The sequence below is a fragment of the Bombina bombina genome, chromosome 3 (genome assembly GCF_027579735.1).
Source record: "Bombina bombina isolate aBomBom1 chromosome 3, aBomBom1.pri, whole genome shotgun sequence".
NCBI classification, from domain to species: Eukaryota; Metazoa; Chordata; class Amphibia; order Anura; family Bombinatoridae; genus Bombina; species Bombina bombina.
Window position 1 is genome coordinate 1,075,499,512 of NC_069501.1, and position 23,694 is coordinate 1,075,523,205.

Consider the following 23,694-nt stretch of genomic DNA (forward strand, 5'->3'; position numbering starts at 1 on the left):
GACCCCAGCAAGACTTAGGCGAATATATAAAAATAGTCCAGGCACATGCTGGAGAGGGTGTGATCTAGAGGGAAGTATGAAGCATATTTGGTGGGATTGTGCACCAATCAGAGAATTTTGGCTCGAGCTCTTTAAGGATATCAACCGGGTGTTATCTACTCAATTGAACCCAAATCCGGAAATTAATACTACTCCAAAAAACACCTTGAGATAGCGTGTAAGATACGTAGACAGTTATTCCAAATTATGATAAATACAGCAAAACAAATGATACCCAGATTCTGGAAATCCACTAAAATACCCAATATTAATGAGTGGAAAAAGCTAGTGAACACAGACCTAGTATTAGAAAGATTTCATTACCTTAAAACAGATAACCTAGATTTTTTTTGAGGATATGCTCTTTCTTTGGGAGTCCTTCATTCTGAACCCATCTAAGTAGGAGACTTAGGGGTGCTGGTTGGGTCTATTATATAATTGCCTTAGTACATCTTATACTCTTCTTTTCACACTGTCACACACAACTTTTGGAGGCAAGCCACATGTATACCCGGGTACACCTGATTCTTACACCTGATTTTTACACTTGAGTGTCTTTCTTTTTTACTCAGTATTTCTTTCAGTTATACTTTTATTAATGTTATAAATTTTAGAGACTATTATACCCATGATGGAAAGCCTGGTCGTTCTGAGATCTGGTATCGGACATTACCTACGAACTTTCAGATTTTACAAGCGTAAAGGATCACCAGAATTTATAGCTTGTATGAAAAGACTACATATCACAAGGACTGTCCTTTTACACCTGGGTTGTTCATGTAACCCTCTATGTTCAAGATCTGTCTACTAAGAGATGTTTTTGGTTTAATTTAATTGCACTTATGTACAATTTATTTTTCCTTTTGCTTTTGTTCTGTGAAATTCAAATAAAAAACAAATATATATAAAAAAAAAATTGAAGTTATTCAGTAAACTGATGTTTTTAATATTAAAAAAGCATATTGATATGCTAGTTAGGATAAGAGCTTTTAAAATATGTTGAGCAGTTGGTATGAATTTACCATCACTTTAAAGCTATTGACCCAAGACTACTGTGTATTTAAACCCAGCAAAGATAGAAATACCTCTTGGATTTAAAGAGGACTGTTGGTCCCAAGCAGAAAATGCTGCTGAGTGTTCCACATCTAAGTAGTGCGACTAGCACTTCTTATTAGATCTGCATTGTTTTCCGCACTGGACCAGCAGTGCTCTGCATACCCCCCCAACTGTCCCGATTTTCACGGGGCAGTCCCAATTTTAGGGGTCTGTCCCGATGTCCCGGGTTGCTAGCCATCTGTCCCGCATTGCCCCATGCATTTAAAAAAGTGTGTAAGATGAAAAACGCTAGGTAGAGATGAGGTTGCAAATAATTTTCTAAGCATATGCTGTGTCTAGCAAGGTGTATTATGTTAGTACTCTCAGGGTAGTTACATTCAGCACTATGTGCTGCTTAACGACAAGGCCCAAATGTGCCTCGCCGGGGGATGATGGAAAGGCCTCAACCTTAAAGGGACATGAAACCCAAATGTTTTCTTTCATGATTCAGGTAGAGAATACAATTTTAAACATTTACTTCTATTATATGATTTGCATCATTATTTAAATATCTTTGTTGAAGAAAAAGCAATGCACATGGGTGAGCCAATCACACAATGCATCTATATGCAGCCACCAATCAGCAGCTACTGAGTCTATCTAGATATGCTTTTCAACAATTGATATCAAGAGAAGGAAGCAAATTAGATAATAGAAGTAAATTGGAAAGTTGTTTAAAACCACATTCTGTTTGTAAATCATGAAAGAAAAAATGTGGGTTTCATGTCCCTTTAAAGGGACACTGAACCCAAAAAAAATTTTTTGTGATTCATATAGAGCATGCAATTTTAACCTCTTAAGGACATATGACGGAATATTTCCGTCATAAAATAATTGAGCAAACTGAAAGCTGCGTCCTTAAAGGGTTAAGCAACTTTCTAATCTACTCCTATTATCACATTTTCTTCATTCTCTTGGTATCTTTATTTGAAATGCAAGAATGTAAGTTTAGATGCCGGCCCATTTTTGGTGAACAACCTGGGTTGTTCTTGCTGATTGGTCGATAAATTAATATACCAATGAACAAGTGCTTTCCAGGGTGCTGAACCAAACAAATAGCTTAGATGCCTTCTTTTTCAAATAAAGATGGCATGAGAATGAAGAAAAATTGATAATAGGAGTAAATTAGAAAGCTGCTTAAAATTGCATGCTCTATCTGAATCACGAAAGAAAAAAATTGGGTTCAGTGTCCTTTTAAGTTTTGCTCTGGGTACTCAGAACTGCATATATCTCAGCAATTTTAGGCTCTTTTGATGCAGGATCCTTAGCAAGTCAAAAATTTGTTTGTATGGCTGAAAATTGAGTCATCTGAAGCGTTGTATCAGGCAAAAATGGATAGGATGCAGGAGCAGTGTGTAATTGTGCAACCTATCATGGCCGCCACCCGGAAGTTCCCCAACGATTTTTTGTATTTGATCGCATTTGGCGGTGAAATGGTGGCATGAAATATACCAAAATGGGCCTACATCAATACTTTGGGATGTCTTCTAAAAAAAATATATACATGTCAAGGGATATTCAGGTATTCCTGACAGATATCAGTGTTCTAATGTAAATAGCGCTAATTTTGAAAAAAAGTGGTTTGGAAATAGCAAAGTGCTACTTGTACTTATTGCCCTATAACTTACAAAAAAAGCAAAGAACATGTAAACATTGGGTATTTCTAAACTCAGGACAACATTTAGAAACTATTTAGCATGGGTGTTGTTTCGTGGTTGTAGATGAGTAACAGATTTTGGGGGTCAAAGTTAGAAAAAGTGTTTTGTTTTTCCATTTTTTTCCTCATATTTTTTTTTTTATAGTAAATTATAAGATATGATGAAAATAATATCTTTTTTATTAAGTCCATTTAATGGCGATAAAAACGGTATATAATGTGTGTGGGTACAGTAAATGAGTAAGGGGAAAATTACAGCTAAACACAAACACCGCAAAAATGTAAAAATAGCCTTGGTCCCAAACGGACAGAAAATGGAAAAGTGTTGTGGTCATTAAGGGGTTAAAGGTGTAAGGTTACCATAATGTAAGTTTTTGGGATTTTCAGTAAGGCTACTTTAAATAATAGATCTCCTATAAGTCTTTCTAGAAACTGAATCATATGCGTCTTTTTTTTACCGGAATTGTACGTTTTAATAACTGTGAACAGATCACAAAACCACTAACAGAGAAGCCCAGATAACTTCCATCGCACACCGTAACAACCTGCAACTAAAGGCAGCATATCCATATCGGAGACGACAACATACAGCATCTCCTGGAAAGTCACTAACTTGACACCGTTATCAGACGTCATAGGTATGCGACACTTCCAGTAGTATAATTAGTATGGAAACATAGGAGCTTTAGAAGGAAGGGCACCGGCTTTCCAATGATCAGGAGTCAGTCTGGGGAGACCCGGGGCTCTACCGGCACCCAGACAGACAGCATGCAGGGTAAGATTGACAACATGCCGAGCGAAAGTATGTTACTGATAGACTTCATGTCAATAGATAGGCTGATATCATTAAAGATGAGTGACAGGGTGAGGATGTGTCTTACATCATTGTGACTGCCTGGCTATTTATAAGGGGAAATAGGGTGACTAGATATTTGTACGGTGAGCATTATTGACTGGCACTGCATGTTGAGAATGACAACATTCTGTGTGAAACTGACAGCTCCCTGGTTGAGAATCACTGACAGCACATGTAGTGTCACTGAGTGCCTGAGTATGCTAGTGAGACAAACAGTATGCCTGGTGAGACAAACAGTATGCCAGTATGCCTAGTGAGACAAACAGTATGCCTGGTGAGACAAACAGTATGCCAGTATGCCTAGTGAGACAAACAGTATGCCTGGTGAGACTGTCAGTATGCCTGGTGAGACAAACAGTATGCCAGTATGCCTAGTGAGACTGTCAGTATGCCTAGTGAGACTGTCAGTATGCCTAGTGAGACTGTCAGTATGCCTAGTGAGACTGTCAGTATGCCTAGTGAGACAAACCGTATGCCTGGTGAGACAAACAGTATGCCTGGTGAGACAAACAGTATGCCTAGTGAGACAAACAGTATGCCTGGTGAGACAAACAGTATGCCTGGTGAGACTGTCAATATGCCTGGTGAGACAAACAGTATACCTGGTGAGACTGTCAATATGCCTGGTGAGACAAACAGTATGCCTAGTGAGACTGTCAATATGCCTGGTGAGACAAACAGTATACCTGGTGAGACTGTCAATATGCCTGGTGAGACAAACAGTATGCCTAGTGAGACTGTCAATATGCCTGGTGAGACAAACAGTATGCCTGGTGAGACAAACAGTATGCCTGGTGAGACAAACAGTATGCCTAGTGAGACAAACAGTATGCCTGGTGAGACAAACAGTATGCCTGGTGAGACAAACAGTATGCCTAGTGAGACAAACAGTATGCCTGGTGAGACAAACAGTATGCCTGGTGGGACAAACAGTATGCCTGGTGAGACAAACAGTATGCCTAGTGAGACAAACAGTATGCCTAGTGAGACAAACAGTATGCCTAGTGAGACAAACAGTATGCCTGGTGAGACAAACAGTATGCCTGGTGAGACAAACAGTATGCCTGGTGAGACAAACAGTATGCCTGGTGAGACAAACAGTATGCCTGGTGTGACAAACAGTATACCTGGTGAGACTGTCAATATGCCTGGTGAGACAAACAGTATGCCTGGTGAGACAAACAGTATGCCTGGTGAGACTGTCAATATGCCTGGTGAGACAAACAGTATGCCTAGTGAGACTGTCAATATGCCTGGTGAGACAAACAGTATGCCTGGTGAGACTGTCAATATGCCTGGTGAGACTGTCAATATGCCTAGTGAGACTGTCAATATGCCTAGTGAGACTGTCAATATGCCTGGTGAGACAAACAGTATGCCTGGTGAGACTGTCAATATGCCTGGTGAGACTGTCAATATGCCTAGTGAGACTGTCAATATGCCTAGTGAGACTGTCAATATGCCTGGTGAGACAAACAGTATGCCTGGTGAGACAAACAGTATGCCTGGTGAGACAAACAGTATGCCTAGTGAGACAAACAGTATGCCTGGTGAGACAAACAGTATGCCTGGTGAGACAAACAGTATGCCTGGTGAGACAAACAGTATACCTGGTGAGACTGTCAATATGCCTGGTGAGACAAACAGTATGCCTGGTGAGACAAACAGTATGCCTGGTGAGACTGTCAATATGCCTGGTGAGACAAACAGTATGCCTAGTGAGACTGTCAATATGCCTGGTGAGACAAACAGTATGCCAGTATGCCTAGTGAGACAAACAGTATGCCTGGTGAGACAAACAGTATGCCTAGTGAGACAAACAGTATGCCTAGTGAGACAAACAGTATGCCTAGTGAGACAAACAGTATGCCTGGTGAGACAAACAGTATGCCAGTATGCCTAGTGAGACAAACAGTATGCCCGGTGAGACAAACAATATGCCTAGTGAGACAAACAGTATACCTCATGAGATAAACAGTATGCCTAGTGAGACAAACAGTATGCCTGGTGAGACAAACAGTTTGCCTGGTGAGACAAACAGTTTGCCTGGTGAGACAAACAGTATGCCTGGTGAGATAAACAGTATGCCAGTATGCCTAGTGAGACAAACAGTATGCCTGGTGAGACAAACAGTATGCCTGGTGAGACAAACAGTATGCCTAGTGAGACAAACAGTATGCCTGGTGAGACAAACAGTATGCCTGGTGAGACAAACAGTATGCCTAGTGAGACAAACAGTATGCCTGGTGAGACAAACAGTATGCCTAGTGAGACAAACAGTATGCCTAGTGAGACAAACAGTATGCCTAGTGAGACAAACAGTATGCCTAGTGAGACAAACAGTATGCCTAGTGAGACAAACAGTATGCCTAGTGAGACAAACAGTATGCCTAGTGAGACAAACAGTATGCCTGGTGAGACAAACAGTATGCCAGTATGCCTAGTGAGACAAACAGTATGCCTGGTGAGACAAACAGTATGCCTAGTGAGACAAACAGTATGCCTGGTGAGACTGTCAATATGCCTAGTGAGACTGTCAATATGCCTAGTGAGACAAACAGTATGCCTAGTGAGACAAACAGTATGCCTGGTGAGACAAACAGTATGCCTGGTGAGACTGTCAATATGCCTAGTGAGACTGTCAATATGCCTAGTGAGACAAACAGTATGCCTGGTGAGACAAACAGTATGCCTAGTGAGACAAACAGTATGCCTGGTGAGACTGTCAATATGCCTAGTGAGACTGTCAATATGCCTAGTGAGACAAACAGTATGCCTAGTGAGACAAACAGTATGCCTGGTGAGACAAACAGTATGCCTGGTGAGACTGTCAATATGCCTAGTGAGACTGTCAATATGCCTAGTGAGACAAACAGTATGCCTGGTGAGACAAACAGTATGCCTAGTGAGACAAACAGTATGCCTGGTGAGACTGTCAATATGCCTAGTGAGACTGTCAATATGCCTAGTGAGACAAACAGTATGCCTAGTGAGACAAACAGTATGCCTGGTGAGACTGTCAATATGCCTAGTGAGACTGTCAATATGCCTAGTGAGACTGTCAATATGCCTGGTGAGACAAACAGTATGCCTGGTGAGACTGTCAATATGCCTGGTGAGACTGTCAATATGCCTGGTGAGACTGTCAATATGCCTGGTGAGACTGTCAATATGCCTAGTGAGACTGTCAATATGCCTGGTGAGACAAACAGTATGCCTGGTGAGACTGTCAATATGCCTGGTGAGACTGTCAATATGCCTGGTGAGACTGTCAATATGCCTAGTGAGACTGTCAATATGCCTAGTGAGACTGTCAATATGCCTAGTGAGACAAACAGTATGCCTGGTGAGACTGTCAATATGCCTAGTGAGACTGTCAATATGCCTAGTGAGACTGTCAATATGCCTGGTGAGACTGTCAATATGCCTGGTGAGACTGTCAATATGCCTGGTGAGACTGTCAGTATGCCTGGTGAGACTGTCAGTATGCCTGGTGAGACTGTCAATATGCCTGGTGAGACAAACAGTATGCCTAGTGAGACAAACAGTATGCCTGGTGAGACAAACAGTATGCCTGGTGAGACTGTCAGTATGCCTGGTGAGACTGTCAATATGCCTGGTGAGACTGTCAATATGCCTGGTGAGACAAACAGTATGCCTGGTGAGACTGTCAGTATGCCTGGTGAGACTGTCAGTATGCCTGGTGAGACTGTCAATATGCCTGGTGAGACTGTCAATATGCCTGGTGAGACAAACAGTATGCCTGGTGAGACTGTCAATATGCCTAGTGAGACAAACAGTATGCCTGGTGAGACAAACAGTATGCCTGGTGAGACTGTCAATATGCCTAGTGAGACAAACAGTATGCCTGGTGAGACAAACAGTATGCCTGGTGAGACTGTCAATATGCCTAGTGAGACAAACAGTATGCCTGGTGAGACTGTCAATATGCCTAGTGAGACAAACAGTATGCCTGGTGAGACAAACAGTATGCCTGGTGAGACTGTCAGTATGCCTAGTGAGACAAACAGTATGCCTGGTGAGACAAACAGTATGCCTGGTGAGACAAACAGTATGCCTGGTGAGACTGTCAGTATGCCTAGTGAGACAAACAGTATGCCTGGTGAGACAAACAGTATGCCTGGTGAGACAAACAGTATGCCTGGTGAGACAAACAGTATGCCTAGTGAGACAAACAGTATGCCTGGTGAGACTGTCAATATGCCTGGTGAGACAAACAGTATGCCTGGTGAGACAAACAGTATGCCTGGTGAGACAAACAGTATGCCTAGTGAGACAAACAGTATGCCTGGTGAGACTGTCAATATGCCTAGTGAGACAAACAGTATGCCTGGTGAGACAAACAGTATGCCTGGTGAGACAAACAGTATGCCTGGTGAGACAAACAGTATACCTCATGAGATAAACAGTATGCCTAGTGGGACTGTCAATATGCCTGGTGAGACTGTCAATATGCACGAAACACAGAATGACATTATGGGTGGTGAGACAGTATTGACGGTGAAAATAAATGACAGCATACTGAGAGGCAATTAATGGGTGAAACTGATTGACATTATTTAGCGAGAGGCTAACTGACGATATACAGGTTACGAGGGGAGACTGACAGTATACCTGCTGAGACAGATAGTATGCAGCGTGAGAGCAACAACATGCAGGCTGAAACTGATTGGCAGCTTACATGGTAAAACTGTTGGGTGAGTGTGACTGTATGTATGGTAAGACTTACTGATGATATGCAAGGGAACTGATTGACAGCATGCATGAGGAGGCTATAAAAGGATACTGACATCATACAGGATGAAAACAACAGGATACACTTCAGTACTATGTTCTCATACATTGAGTCAGGGTTGAACATTTGATATGAAATACAATAGCCAGCGTTAATATTGAGTTGCTAGCCACACATGCTTTAGTAGCCAGGGAGAGATTTTATAATCATTCTAAATATACAGTAATATGTTCATGTTTTTCTATATTTTATACACTATATGACTTTACTGGAGGTTTAGTGAGACACAATTAGGTTCAATCAGTCTTTTAAAATAACCTATTATTTTTTTTTTAGGTCATGTGCCAAGACTTTCTAAAGTCAATTTATTTACACTTTTGAGCCTCTGGATGGAAGTTTTCCCACAAGATGATCAAGACTGTGGAAAACCTGTATCTCAGGTATGACTTGGTATTGTCTGATTTCAAAGGGACAGAATACCCACTTGCTAGTCAGCCTTTTACAGCCATGCTGCATCACTTTGAAGTTTTTCAATATTTGGGTATCATGTCTCTTTAAATTGAAATTACATTTTATTAGAAAACAATGACTGGAAAATGTTTAATATGGCTGTGCACAGAGGTATTCTACAACCTGCATATTACAATATTAGGGTAACATGTTCAATGACTAGCCATTTAAAGGGACATTTTTATTATCATTCTAATGGGTAAGGGATGGGAAATTTGATCATAGACACAAAATGAAAAGTTATTAAAAAATGTATTGGCCCTGAGGGAGTTCCGGAGGAGAAGCTTAGCACAGGTAGCTGTGCAATTGTTCTCCTGCTGCAAGCACCTGGCGGTGTCTCCCACGCGCCAAGCCCTGAGAAGAGTGGGCTGCTACAAGGACAGCAAATGCTAACTGCTGCCGGAACGCTTAGTGGAAAATCCAACCCACTGGGAAAAAAAAAAAACCCTATACAGGAGGAATTCAAAGTCAATATAAACTTTTTTATCAAAACTTGACTCTGAGCAAAATTTCAAGCACGGCTCCATAATTCCCCTCAGAGAAGAGGAGTAAAGATGGCAAGGCTTAGCCCCTAAAAAGCTTTCCGAGAGCTGATACCTTGCCCCTGCTTTTGCCTCATTCTCTCCTATTAAACTTAACTGTGTCTCCCTCCTCCCTCCCGGTGCTGAGCTGGCATACCTACTGCGCTGAACTTTGGAGGCTGGCTGGTCTGCCGTAGGTAGAGCCCGGATCCCAGGAGAGAGTTTGACGGCGGTTCCTCCTCCCCCACCGGTGTTGCGTGGGAGGAGAAGTCTGTGAGAGCACCTTGCGCTGACTCCGAAAGTAAACCCGCATCGGGATAGCCTGGCTGGAGCTGCTCCGGGAGGACGGCGGGCCTGATCCTGCCATTCACAAAGCTGACTTGAGATTCTACACAGAGGCGATCTATGGGCCCCCCCTCCTTCACCGTTGCTGCATAGGAGGAGGTGGGTCAAGTAAGGGCAACGCTCCTTTCCCTTCACCACACACTTCACAAGCCTTAAGGATTCCTCTCTCTCCTCCTGGATATCTCTTGAGGGAGTGGAAGCCTTGAAGTCACCCAGATTGTTGTTTGCCAGAAATACACCGGAGGGTGAGTACACTCCCTTTAACGAGGGAAGTTCTTTCTGAAATAAACTAAAGGAGAGTGAAGAGTAAGGAAAGAGAAGAAGGAGTGAAGGAAAGGGAGACGCAATGGGGGGAATTTGGGCAGAAGCACAGTGTAAGTTGGACTGAAACCTTTTTACAAATTGAAGGGAAGAAAAAAAAAAGAGAGAAAAAAATCTCCTCATTTGGGTATATCGTTTAAAGCAGTTTGACATTCACAGGAGAGTCTCACTCTAAGCAAACATATGAACAAGGAGCGAAGAGAGAGGGGATAAGAAAGGGAAAAAAAAGAAAAAATAGAATAGCTTCTCTTATATTTGCCTGTCATAATGTATCAGTTACAAGATACAAGTGTCGAAAAGTTGCCAAGCTCTATAAGTCTTTTATAAGACTCACATTCCCCCTCCCTGCATTAACATCTGCCAGAACAGAACTGTACAGAAAAAAGAAACTTTAAGTTTTACCAAAAATTTTTGTCCTAGGTTTGGACGGTTGTACCCTGTTGAAATAAAGGAAAAGGACTGTCTATTCTCCTCCCTTGGTTCTCAAGGGGAGGGGAAGTGAGAGAAAGGAAAAAGGAGACAGAGATATAAAAGTCCTTTTTTCCCTTGCTACTTCTTGCTCAGACTTATATTGCCTTGTCATCATTTTTGTTATTTTTCTTTCTCTAAAGGGGCTGGTCTACGGTTATAAAAGCTATTGTTCACAGGCTATTGTTTGCTGAATACATGTAACAGCTCCATGGTGGGAATTTTGTAAAACTGGGCATTAGCTACATTGACAGGCTCCTTGGGGAAGGGGTAGTACTTAGGTGTACACACATAAAATCTTTTCAAAAATCCTAACTTTCCTGTAAAGGAGGGAGGGAAGGAGGGGGGAAGGGTAAAGAAAGAAGAAGTCAGCTTAAACAAATAGCGAAGGAATTTGCTTAATTTTATATACTTCGTCTTTTTTGTTTCTTTTTTTTCCTTTTTTTTTTTTTTTTTCTCCCCTTTTGTCTAGCTAATGTTTATTCTCAACCTGTGCCAAGATTAATGGTGTTTACACTGAACTTTCTATGCCCAGGTCTTAAGAGTTAATCTTAGTTTAAAATACTAACTTTCAGATAAGAGGTAACACCCTGTGAATATTAAAACTACCCTCTGATAAGTATTGTTACAAATAATTCCCTTTAGGACTGATTAAAATATAAGCCCACTTGGGCAGAGAAATATTATATTTTTTCTGCATAAAATTTAAAACCAGAGGAGACAAGGGCCAAAGCCTGGAGGATTGAGTTAGGCCATTTGGATCAAATCCCACTGTAACACTAAACATACAAGTCATTACTTGATAAATCTAAATTGAAAGCTATCCTCACAACCTCACTTAAGAGTTTCTACTCTCTTAATGCACTTATAATTAGTCACTAAAACTGAAAAAATTTCTTTTCCCCTTTTTTTTTTTTTTTTTTTTTTTTTTCTCTGCACTCCCTATTCCCCTTTGATCACCCTCACAAACACTTCCTTCACCCCCCCCCCCTATTTTTTTTAATTTTTTTTTCCTTTCTCTTTCCTTTTCTATCACAAGCACATTTTGATATCACAATTCACCATTATCTGTGTCTTTCTTATATTAATTAAATATTCACGTGGACACCCGGCACATGGATAAGTTTCTTAATACTTCTTCTAAAATTACATCTCCAAGTATGGCGAGTAGGCACAGAGATAAAAAAACCAAAGGCCTGGCTGAGGTTACCGCAGAAACACATCTCACATCTAATTTAAACCCAATAAGCGAAGTATTAAATCTGCAAAGTCTGGTCTCTAATATCTCAGAAGCTCTGACCCCTAAGTTCGACACCCTTAGAAAAGAAATTAAACAGGACATAGAATCGTTATCAGTGGAAATTAGACAATTTTCGAATAGGATACAAGAGGCAGAGCAAAGGGTGTCTGACTTGGAAGACCTCACCTTTGCTCAAGGTTCCAAACTTGACGATGCAGAAAGTAAAATACAAAAAATACAGATGAGATTAGAAGACCTAGAAAATCGGTCTCGTAGAAATAATTTAAGGATAATAGGCATACCCGAAGGGAAAAAATTTGAAAATTTATCAGCATTTATAACAGAGACCCTGGGTCAAATTTTGGAATTACCAGAATCACAGGTAATAATTGAAAGAGTACATAGAATTGGTCCCCCTCAGACAGAGAGTAACATCAATAAAAGACCTAGGCCAGTTATTGCCCGCTTCCTGAATTATCTAGACAAAGTTAGATTGTTACAACAGTACAGAAAAAAACAGCCAATAAGTGTAGATGGGGCTTAAATCTTGATTTTTCAGGATTACTCAGCAGAAACCTCATCAAAAAGGAGAGATCTAACACCCACTTGCTCAAAATTTATTCAAAAGGGTTATAAGGCAATTTTAATTTACCCAGCCAAATTAAAGGTAATCATTGGAGACAGAACTCATTTCTTTGATAATGTCACAGAGGCAGAGAGGTTCTTCATAGAATTAGAATCTGTGGGATAAATGTTTTTTCTTTCTTTGTTACTCTCTCTTCCTTCTTTTTAGCAGGAACTTAATGATTATAAAATTAGGAGTCTTAGATTATACCATCTTGTTGTTTTGTTACTTATTATCAAAGTATAATATGGCCGTATTGGTAGGAACACAATCCCTGAAAAGGGTGTCCCCTCATGTTAGGGGTAAAGTTAGGGGGATTCCCCCCCCTCCAATCAAATAATTGAGTGTCATGGTTTAAAAATGTTCCTTTTTTTTTTTTTTTTTTTTTCTCCCTCTCTTCCCCACCTCCCCTGCGCTCTCTCTCCTGCTCCCTTTTTTTCAAAATAGTTGATTATGTCTATTTCACAAAATAAGTTTAAGATAGTATCTTGGAATGTGGGAGGAATCTCAATCCCCATAAAGAGAAAAGCTATAGTTTCACACATGCGTAAATTAAAAGCTGATATAATGTTTCTTCAAGAAACACACCTAAACACAGAGGAAACAATGAAACTCAAGGGCTCTTGGATCAAAGAAATAGTTTCCTCACCTAGTATTAGAAGAAAGAGAGGAGTGGCAATTATGATAGGCAAGAGATTGCAGTATGACATACTTCAGACAAACAATGACCCGGAGGGCAGATTCGTAATGATGAAAGTTCGAATAGCTAAGCAAATTTACACACTTTACAATGTGTATGCACCTAATGAGTTAAACTACGAATTCTGGAATCAGATGCAATCTAATATACTATTGCATACTGAAGGTTTTCTAATCATAGGCGGGGACTTCAACATGGCTCCACAATCTCCCTTAGATAGGATGAGAAGTAACCTTAAACAATCAAAATCTAAAAAGGATAATTTAGAAACAAAAATTTTCAAAACTCTTTACCAAAATTTATTAGTCAAAGATCTATGGCGGCTTCAGAACCCAGATGTGCAAGACTTCACGTGTCTATCTAGGGCACACAAAACCCTATCTAGGATAGACCTATTTCTAGTAGATGAGAGGCTATGCCTAAAAAACGTAAAGGCAGGAATCACACCTATATTCTTATCGGATCACTCCCCTATCTTTCTCGAGCTACAATTGAACAGCCTGAGAAACGCTCCATTGAGATTTAGGTTTCCCTATTACCTAACAAACGATGTAAAATTTAAAAAACATTTGACAGTTATATTTAAAGAATATATCCAAAATAATAGAGACTACATAGACAGACCAGAAATCTTTTGGGGTGCCGCAAAGGCGGTTGTCAGAGGAGAGATAATAGCGTACGCGGCCAAGTTAAATAAGAAGTTGAAAGCTAGAGAGAAAGAAGTCACTAATTTTGTTATAAACTCTTATAATCTTTTTCTTCTACATAAGACACCCTTTAACTGGTCAAGATATGTAAGAGCCAAAAATGAAAGGGATACATTTACATTGCTTACAGAAACTCAAAAAGATCTTAGATTTCAGGCAAAAATGTACCGATTTGGTAATAAATCTGGCAAAATACTGGCCAGATTAGTTAAGGGTGAAAAAAACCCTTCTATTATTGATAAAATCCAACAAGAAAGTATGACCTTTACTAAATCAGAAGATATCTTAGAAATATTCACAAATTACTATAAAAATCTATATTCACCAAAAATTCCTGATATGGATCAGGCTCAGGAATTCTGGAGTAATGTAGTCTGTCCCACAATCCCAGAAGAGATAATTACTAACTTAAATAATCAGATCTCGGAGGAGGAAGTTAACAAAAAAATTATGGAACTTTCACCTAACAAAGCGGCAGGTCCAGATGGGCTACCCAATGAGGTCTATAAAATCTTAGCCCCTGAGGTAGTTCCACACCTCTGTAACTTGTTTAATAATTACTTCATAAATGGTAAAACTATACCTCCCAGTTTTACTGCTTCGTATTCAACCTTATTGTTAAAAGGGGGGAAAGATCCAACTCATAAAGAGTCTTACCGCCCTATAGCCCTTCTTAACTCCGAATATAAAATTTTAGCCTCAATTCTAGCTAGTAGGCTTCAAACAGGACTTATTCAAGTCATACACAATGATCAAGCTGGCTTTCTCAAGCATCGCAACTCTGCTTCCAAAATAAGAGAAGTATTAACAATAACGGAATATTATTCTCAAAAGGCTGATATCGCCGAGGGGGTAGAGGGCGACCCAGACCTGGCAATAGTTGCCATCGACGCTGAGAAGGCCTTTGATTCAGTATTCTATAGTCATATATTTACATCTCTTGCTAAATTTGGGATTACAGGCATATTTTCTAGCTTTATAGAAAATTTATATAAAAATCCGTCCACAAAATTAATAGTCAATAATCTTCTATCATCGGAAATTGGAATTTATAGGGGCACACGTCAGGGTTGCCCTCTATCCCCTCTGATATTTAATTTAGCCATAGAGTCTCTAGCAATAAAAATCAGACAGTCTCTCCAAGGGATTGTAATACTTGACCACGAAGCAAAAATTGCACTATACGCGGACGATATACTTCTGTACATATCAAATACAAGGAGAAACATACCTGAACTTTTACACATAATAGCTAGGTTTGGATCTTTTACTGGTTACAAAATAAACCCATCTAAGTCAGAGATTCTGTGGCTTAGAAAGAAGAATGATTCTTTAAGTAATTGCCCCTTCAAAGAGGTAACAGACTCATTCAAATATCTGGGAATTAACATACCAGTTAATCCTCTTGATTTATATGAAATTAACATCATACCAATCTGTTTGACAATTCGAGAAAAGTTGAAAGCCTGGCTGAATCTACCAATCTCTCTCTCAGGGAGAATAGCACTATTCAAGATGGTGCTTCTTCCCAAACTTCTATATGTGTTACAAAACACCCCCATAATATTGTTTGAAAAAGATATTAGGTCTCTTAACTCTGCAATTCGGAACTTTATTTGGCAAGGGAAGAGATCCAGGATATCATTGTCCAAACTCTCTGCTGGGAGAGAATATGGTGGTTTAGCAATGCCGAATATAAGATCATATAATCTTGCTTTTCTAGCACGCACAGTGACAGATTGGTTCCTTACTAAGAACTACGTGACCAACAATATATTGGATGAAAATATCTGTCATCCTTTTCTCCCTACAGCCCTGGCGCATTGCGATCCCAAAATCTTACCACCGGTAATTAAAAAACTTAAAACTATTTTGAACCCCATCAAAGCCTGGTGGAAACTAGGGACCCTTCTAAAAGTAAACTGTAGCGCTTCACAATTTATCCCAATAAAAGGAAACCTGAACTTTCCCCCAGGCCTAGCCTCGGACATTTTTGATAAATGGTCACTTAAGGGCTTAAAGAGAGTTCAGCAACTTGTCAAGAAAGAACTAAATTGTGTAAAAACATTTGAAGAATTAAAAAATGAATTCAAACTAGAAAACAACGAATTCTATGCATACCTACAACTGAGACACTATATCTCAGAACTGGTCAGAAAGTCAGGTTGGTGCTGGGACTTGGGAGAACTGGAAAAATGGCTGACACTAACAAAAAGTGGTTATTCATCAATTAACTTTTGCTATAAATCCCTAAATGACACTAAGGGACTTTTTATTCTAGAACAGATAACGTCAGGTTGGAATCGTTTAATTACCCCAAATGAGATAGATCTAAAATTTATTCAAAAATCTATCAGAAAAGTATCCCAGGCCACACTCTCAGCAAATTGGAGAGAAGCACACGTCAAAATATTGCAAAAAACATATTTTACCCCAGAGAAGGGTTTCAAACTACATAATTTAAACTTCAATAGGTGTCCAAAATGCTTACTTCTAGCAGCCGATCTAAAACATATGTTTTGGAGTTGCCCGAAAGTCGCACAATTTTGGCACAAACTTGAATATTGGTTTAACAAAATATTGCGGGTCTCCCCTCCGGGTCTCACATTCTTACAGGTAATATTTTGTATTAAGAATGAAGAGCAACACTCTCAGGAACATCTAATAACCCTCTTGATCCTTGCATCTAGATGTCTAATTTTAAAATATTGGAAAAAACGTAGGGCTCCCTCCATCTTAGAAGTTAAAAACTATCTTAAAAAACAATGCATGTTAGAGCAAAGGGATACCAATTTAAGTAATGAAGATGAGATCAAATTATTTTTCAAGAAATGGTCAGCTTTCATTAAAAGCTACCCAGAGCACGAAATAGAGTATCTGATTTTCCCGTTTAGAAATTCCGAACTTGTTCAGTTAAATATTTGGTAGGGGGGTGGGGGAGAAGAGTTTTTTATTTTATTTTTTTTTCTTTTTTTTTCTTATTATTGATCTTCTTGGTTTATAAATTGTAAATATGTTCATTATTGAAATAAATAAATAAAAATTTAAAAAAAAAAAAATGTATTTTCTATCTGAATTGTGAAAGACAATTTTTGGGTTTTATGTCTCCTTAAACTGAGGAGACAAATGACATGACTGTGCCTATTCATTCCAGATGCATACTCCCTTGCAAGTCCTAGGACTAACATCATGCTTAAAGGGACATGGAACCCACATTTTTTTTCTTTCATGATTTAGGTAGAGAACACAACTTTAAACAACTTTCCAGTTTACTTCTATTATCAAATTTGCTTCATTCTCTTGGTATACTGTGTTGAAGGAGCAACATTGCACTACTGGTTTCTAACTGAACACATGCGTGAGCCAATGCCAATCAGTGTATGTATGTATGTAGCCACCAATCAGCAGCTAGAACCTAGATTATTTGCTGCTCCTGAGCTTATCTGGATAAACCTTTCAGCAAAGGATAATAAGAGAAGGAAGCAAATTAAATAAGTAAAAAGAAAAGTTGTTCCAAATTGTATGCTCTGTCTAAATCATGAATGTCTAATTATGTCTTTACTGTCCATTTAAATTCCCTTCACATTGGGATGTGGCTACTGAAGAAATTTTGAGGTAAAATATCTATTTTTTTAATATAGATGTTCGGGTGATATTTTCTAATCAGCCTTTTACAGCTACGCTGCATCACTTTGAAGTACTTCAGTGTTTGAGTATCATGTCTCTTTAAATTGAAAGTACATTTTATTAGAAAACAATGACTGAAAATGCCTGTGCACAGAGGTATTCTACATATTACAATATTAGGGTAACATGTTTAATGACTAGCCATTTAAAGGGACATTTTATATCATTCTAATTGCTAAGGGATCCAAAAAATAGTTGAAATAGATTTGTTTTTAATTAAAGGGATACTAAACCCAATTTTTTTTCTTTAATGATTCAGATAGAGCATGCAATTTTAAGCCTGGTGCCGGATTTCCCGCACAGCTATTGGCTAAGAGGTGGAAATGTCACCTCTCAGTCAAATAGCGTTCTGCCGTGGGATGCCTGAGCAACTCAGTGCGGCAAACGCCGCAAACAAATACAGGAGCTTTCAGCATGAAGTATTTTATACTTCATGACTGAAAGTCCCCTTTATTTGTTCCAATGGTAAATCCTAGTGTTTAACAAACGCTAGGATTTACCATCACTTTAATAAGGTAGCTGAAAAGTAGTTCCTAGACAGGCAGTGGGTGGAGGAATTGGAGCATATATTTGTGCAGATAGATAGTTAAGCTATGACTTTTTGTCATCTTAGTAGCTGGAGAAGCCTTGTTATCCTCTGAGACTAGTGTGGAGTTATCATGGGGGATAAAGAGCTCACTGCAGAAGAGAGATGAGATCATGGATAGAACGGGTCTAAAGGAGTTTAAGAGTTGTTGTGAATCTATGGATTTTAGACTTGTTATTGACATAGCAAATGCGCCCAGGCTATATTCCTTCTGTTGTTTTGTAGTGTGTAACTTATTACCTAGAAGCCACTCACTTGTATGCCCTGAAAGCTATAAATGAATCCACCCCTGTTTTCACTAGAGATGTGTTTTACCTAGGTTGCACCTAGTACTAATGCACAGTTTAACAGATTATAAAGTTGTCATGTTTAAATCTGTTTGTGTAGGAGCCACCTATATGGTTTGCCTAGATGTGAGTGTACATACTATGGCCCAAGTATTGTTCCTAAAAATAAAAAAAAAAAAATATATATAAATTTGTGGATAGTGGGCAGATATTTGCTGTCTATTTTGTAAAGTTTAGCTGATTTTTTTTTTCCTTGGATTTGTTCAACCTTTTTTTTTAGAACTGTGCTCACATCTTTTAATGCAAATGCATTCGGTTAAGAATACATACTCTTCTAATAATCTCTTAAATTCTTCAAAGCATAAATGGAGCTGAAATTAATAAAGCAATTAAAACCTGTGTAAAAGCATAATGTCATTAAATGTTAATAAAGGAACAAAACAACATTGCTATGAAATACAGTAAAATCTTTTATACAGCACAGCATTATTTTCATATTTTGTTACCTCACTGCAGGTGAAAAGGACTGGTCTAGTTGTGGTGGGAAATATGAAGATTATTGGTCTTCACTGCTCCGGTGATGAACTGCATGCTGGTCAAATTGCAGTTATTAAGCACGGTTCACGACTCAAGGACTGCGATCTTTACTTTTCTAGGAAACCATGTTCGGCTTGCTTAAAAATGATCGTGAATGGTAAGAACTGAGATGGATTTTACTTTCTAAATAAAGACACAACTGAACTTGTGTACACTACAATATGCCTAATGTAACTGCATTTTAAAGTTGTCATAAAATGTGTTTGAGTTCATAAAAAGCTTTTGCCATCAGATCTGGTTTTCAATCATTTGCTTAAAGGGACATGAAAATTACATTTTTATTTCTTCTCTTTTTTAGAAAGAGCATGCCATTTTAAACAACTTTCCAATTTACTTCTGTTATCTAATTTGCTTCATTATAGGCACAGTAGCTGCTGATTGGTTGCTGCACATAGATGCCTTGTGTGATTGGCTCATCCATGTGCATTGTTATTTCTTCAACAAAGGATATCTAAAGAATAAAGCAAATTAGATAATAGAAGTAAATTGGAATATTGTTTAAAATTGTATTCTGTGTCTGAATCCTGAAAGAAACATTTGGGGTTTAATGTCCCTTTAACCCCTTAGTGACCAGACCATTTTTCAATTTTTCTTAACTTTAAAGACCAGCACTATTTTACATTTTTGCGGTGTTTGTGTTTATCTGTAATTTTCCTCTTACTCATTTACTTTACCCACACATATTATATACCATTTTTTTCGCCATTAAATGGACTTTCTAAAGATACCATTATTTGCATCATATCATTTAATTTACTATAAAAAAATATATAAAATATGATGAAAAAACCCACACTTTTTCTAACTTTGACCCCCAAAATCTGTTACACATCTACAACCACCAAAAAACACCCATACTAAATAGTTTCTAAATGTTGTCCTGAGTTTAGAAATACCCAATGTTTACATGTTCTTTGCTTTTTTTTTGTGCAAATTATAGGGCAATAATTAAGTACAAGTAGCACTTTGCTATTTCCAAACCTTTCTTTTTCAAAATTAGTGATAGTTACATTGGAACACTGATATCTGTCAGGAATACCTGAATAACCCTTGACATGTGTGTGTGTATGTATGTGTGTGTATATATATATATATATATATATATATATATATATATATATATATATATATGTGTATATATATATATATATATATATATATAATTTTAGTATATAACCCAAAGTATTGATTTAGGCCCATTTTGGTATATTTCATGCCACCATTTCACAGCCAAATGCGATCAAATAAAAAAAAAAAATCATTAACTTTTTCACAAACTTTAGGTTTCTCACTAAAATTATTTACAAACAGCTTGTGCAATTATGGCACAAATGGTTGTAAATGCTTTTCTGGGATCCCTTTTGTTCAGAATTAGCAGACATATATGACTTTACCGTTGCTTTTTGGTAATTAGAAGGCTGCTAAATGCTGCTGCGCACCACACTTGTATTATGCCCAATAGTTAAGGGGTTAATTAGGTAGCTTGTCGGGTTAATTTTAGCTTTAGTGTAGAGATCAGCCTCCCACCTGACTCATCCCACCCCCTGATCCCTCCCTGACCCCCCTCAAACAGCTCTCTTGCCTCCCCCACCTTACAATAGTCACCGCCATCTAAAGTACTGGCAGAAAGTCTGCTAGTACTAAAATAAAAAGCATTTTTTTTTATATTGATTCTGCATTGTTGGATCCCCCCTTAGCCCCCAACCTCCCTGATCCCTCCCCACTCTACCTATTTTGCCGCCCCCTCGCGCTCACTTCAGTGTGATAGTATCCAGAACTTACCACTGATGGGCCGCTCACCGCCTCTCTGCTTTGGCTCCCACCAATGAACGGCACAATCGATGTCCGATGCAGAGAGGGCCACAGAGTGTCTCTCTCTGCATCAGTGGCTAAAAAAGGGTATTGCAGGATACCACAATATTGAGGCATCACTGCAATACCTTGAAAGCGTCTGGAAGCGATCACTTGCAGCGCTTGAAACCCAGAGGACACTTTTTGTAGGATGTGCCTGACACGTCCTTGGTCGTTAAGGGGTTAAATTTGCAATAATGTATAACATTGCTATAAACATTGTTACACAATTACTGCTGCCAGATGGCAAAGGCTTCTCAGTATGTGTTTCAGTTGTAACTTTTTAAACATATGTACAATTATGTTGCATGGATATAATGGGTTTTTTTTTTTTTTTTGCTTTCAGCTGGGGTTAACAGAATTTCCTACTGGCCCTCTGATCCTGAAATGAGCCTACAACAGGAAATATCCAGTTGTACCAACAATGGGGATGCAAGGCTTGATGCAAAAGCTGTAGAGAGGCTAAAATCAAACAGCCGCGCCCACGTCTGTGTGTTGCTTCAACCACTGGCCTGTTACATGGTGCAGTTTATAGAAGAAACATCCTTGAAATGTGATTTTATTCAGAAGATCGCACGGGTGCAGCCCGGTTTCACTACGGATTTCTTTTACGAATATCGTCAGGAAAAGATTAAAGAGTACGAAACCCTTTTCTTAATCTCCAATGAGGAAATGCATAAGGAGATATTGAGGTTAATGGGTTTGGAGAATCTGTGCGAGAACCCTTATTTCATTAATTTGAGGCAGAACATGAAGGAGCTTATCCTCATTTTAGCCACAGTGGCATCTAGTGTCCCCAGCTGTTATGGTTTTGGTTTCTACCTCAGTGAATCGCAGGTCAGCAACGACATCAACCAGCAGAGCCTCCCCCAAGAAATTGCGCAGCATTGTATGATTCAAGCACGGCTGCTGGCATACCGAACTGGTTTGTGCTATGTTTACTACATTGTAATTTTATTTCATATCGTAGGAAATTTAACAGAGAAACTTTTTTTTTTCAGAGAAATAAATATGCATGAACAAGTTATCATGCTATGAGCTGGATGGGAGGACCGGAGGAATGTGAGACTGTACTATAATTTAGTTGGTGTATATATAAAGTAGCAGTTTCAACTTCTAATGTAGAAAAGAGACCAAAAAGGGTTGCAAAGTCTGAAGACAATATAAAATATAGCGATCTTTAATACAGAATCCTAATGAATCTAAAGTTAAAAAGACCCAACAAGCTAGAAAATGTTTAGAAACATAGATTTTGATGGCAGATATAAACTATAGGCCAAGCAAGTCTTCCTGATATTTCCTAAAAGTTAAACTTAGCTAGTTCGTAGGATAGACTTCTGCTTGTCCGAGGCATTTTTTTAACATACCCCACAGTGTTTGTCATTACCACCTCTTGTGGAACTTTAGTCCATAAATCAATCACCCTTTCTGAAGAGAAGTTCTTCCTCATATTACTCCTTCAGCTTGAGATCATGACCCCTTGTTCATTCATTTTTATTTTTTTATGGAAAATACTCTCAGCCTCAGCTTTACTAAGCCCATTAATATACTTGATAGTTGCTATCATATTACCTCTTTCCCTATACATATTTAGGTCATTGAGCCTCTCCTGGTAAGTATTATTTTTTTTTTAGACCATGTACCATTTCAGTAGCCCTCCTTTGCACAGATTCCAGTTTGTTTATATCCTTCTGGAGATATGGCCTCCAGAACTGCATACAATACTCAAAATGAGGCCTAACTAATGATCTGTAAAGTGGCATAAGAACCTCACTATTTCCGCTGCAAATATCTCTACCAATACAACCTTACTCGCTGCAATGCTACATTGTTTACTAAATTTTAAATCATCTGAAATAATAATTCCCAAGTCCCGGTCCTCATTTATAACAGTCAGTAAAGGTGTCATTGAGTCTGTCAAATGCTTTGCTGAAATCAAGATATGCTACAACAACTGATTTTGGTTCTCTAAAATGTTTGTCTTTATGTAAGTCAGAATTATTTCTTTTAAGATACTTTCCATTAATTTCCTTACTACTGAAGTTAAAGGGACATGAAACACAACATTTTTCTTTTTTAGTTCAGAAAGCATATACAATTTTAAACAACTTTCCAATTTACTTCTATGATCAATTTTGCTTCTTTGCCTTGGTATTCTTTATCGAAGGAGCAACAATGCACTACTGGGTGCTATCTGTTCACAAGAGGCATATATGTGCAGCCACCAATCAGCAACTTGCTCCCAGCTCCTGAGTTTACTTAGGTATACTTTTCAACAAAGGATACAAAGAGAATAAAGCAATTTAGATTAAAGCAATTTAGATGTTGGGTTTTATGTTCATTTAAACTTACTGGCCTGTTGTTACCAGATTCTTCCCTACTGCCTTTTTTATGAAGAGGTAATACATTCGCTATTCTCCAATCACCTGGAACAGTAGTTCAGTAGTGACTGATTAAACAGATCAGTTAATGGGACAGTTGGCACAGATCGAACTTCCTTTAAAACCATTGAATGAATATTATTACGACCCACTGAATTTTTTTACATTTGTTTTTGATAATGCTAAAAAAAACTCATCCTCTGTAAACATATTAGTGCTTGGCTTATTTCCATTTTTTTGTAGCATCCCTTTATGTAGACATTCTATCCTCACAATCTTTTGTGAGACCAGAAGTAATCTTTGAGGCAGTCTGCAATTCTACTATCAACTGTTTTAAATTATACAAGCACAATGAGGCAAAATGAAAGATAATACTGGCAATAAACACATCGGCATCAAGAATCTGTAAAATATAACAAAAAAACATTAGTACAATAAAATTGCCCTCCTCTGACTTAGCTCTTC

The 23,694-nt window shown here is 38.5% G+C and overlaps 1 protein-coding gene across 1 annotated transcript in view; it reads left to right on the forward strand.

Annotated features, from left to right (window-relative positions):
* Positions 1 to 3,433: 3,433 nt before the first annotated feature.
* CDADC1 (cytidine and dCMP deaminase domain containing 1) overlaps positions 3,434 to 23,694 on the forward strand; it is a 157,992-nt gene continuing 137,731 nt past the window's right edge. The window contains exons 1-4 of the mRNA XM_053708361.1: positions 3,434 to 3,566; positions 8,740 to 8,843; positions 18,917 to 19,094; positions 21,195 to 21,773. Coding sequence (XP_053564336.1) covers positions 3,503 to 3,566; positions 8,740 to 8,843; positions 18,917 to 19,094; positions 21,195 to 21,773 — 925 coding nt within the window. The 5' untranslated portion in view covers positions 3,434 to 3,502. The remainder of the gene's footprint in view (positions 3,567 to 8,739; positions 8,844 to 18,916; positions 19,095 to 21,194; positions 21,774 to 23,694) is intronic.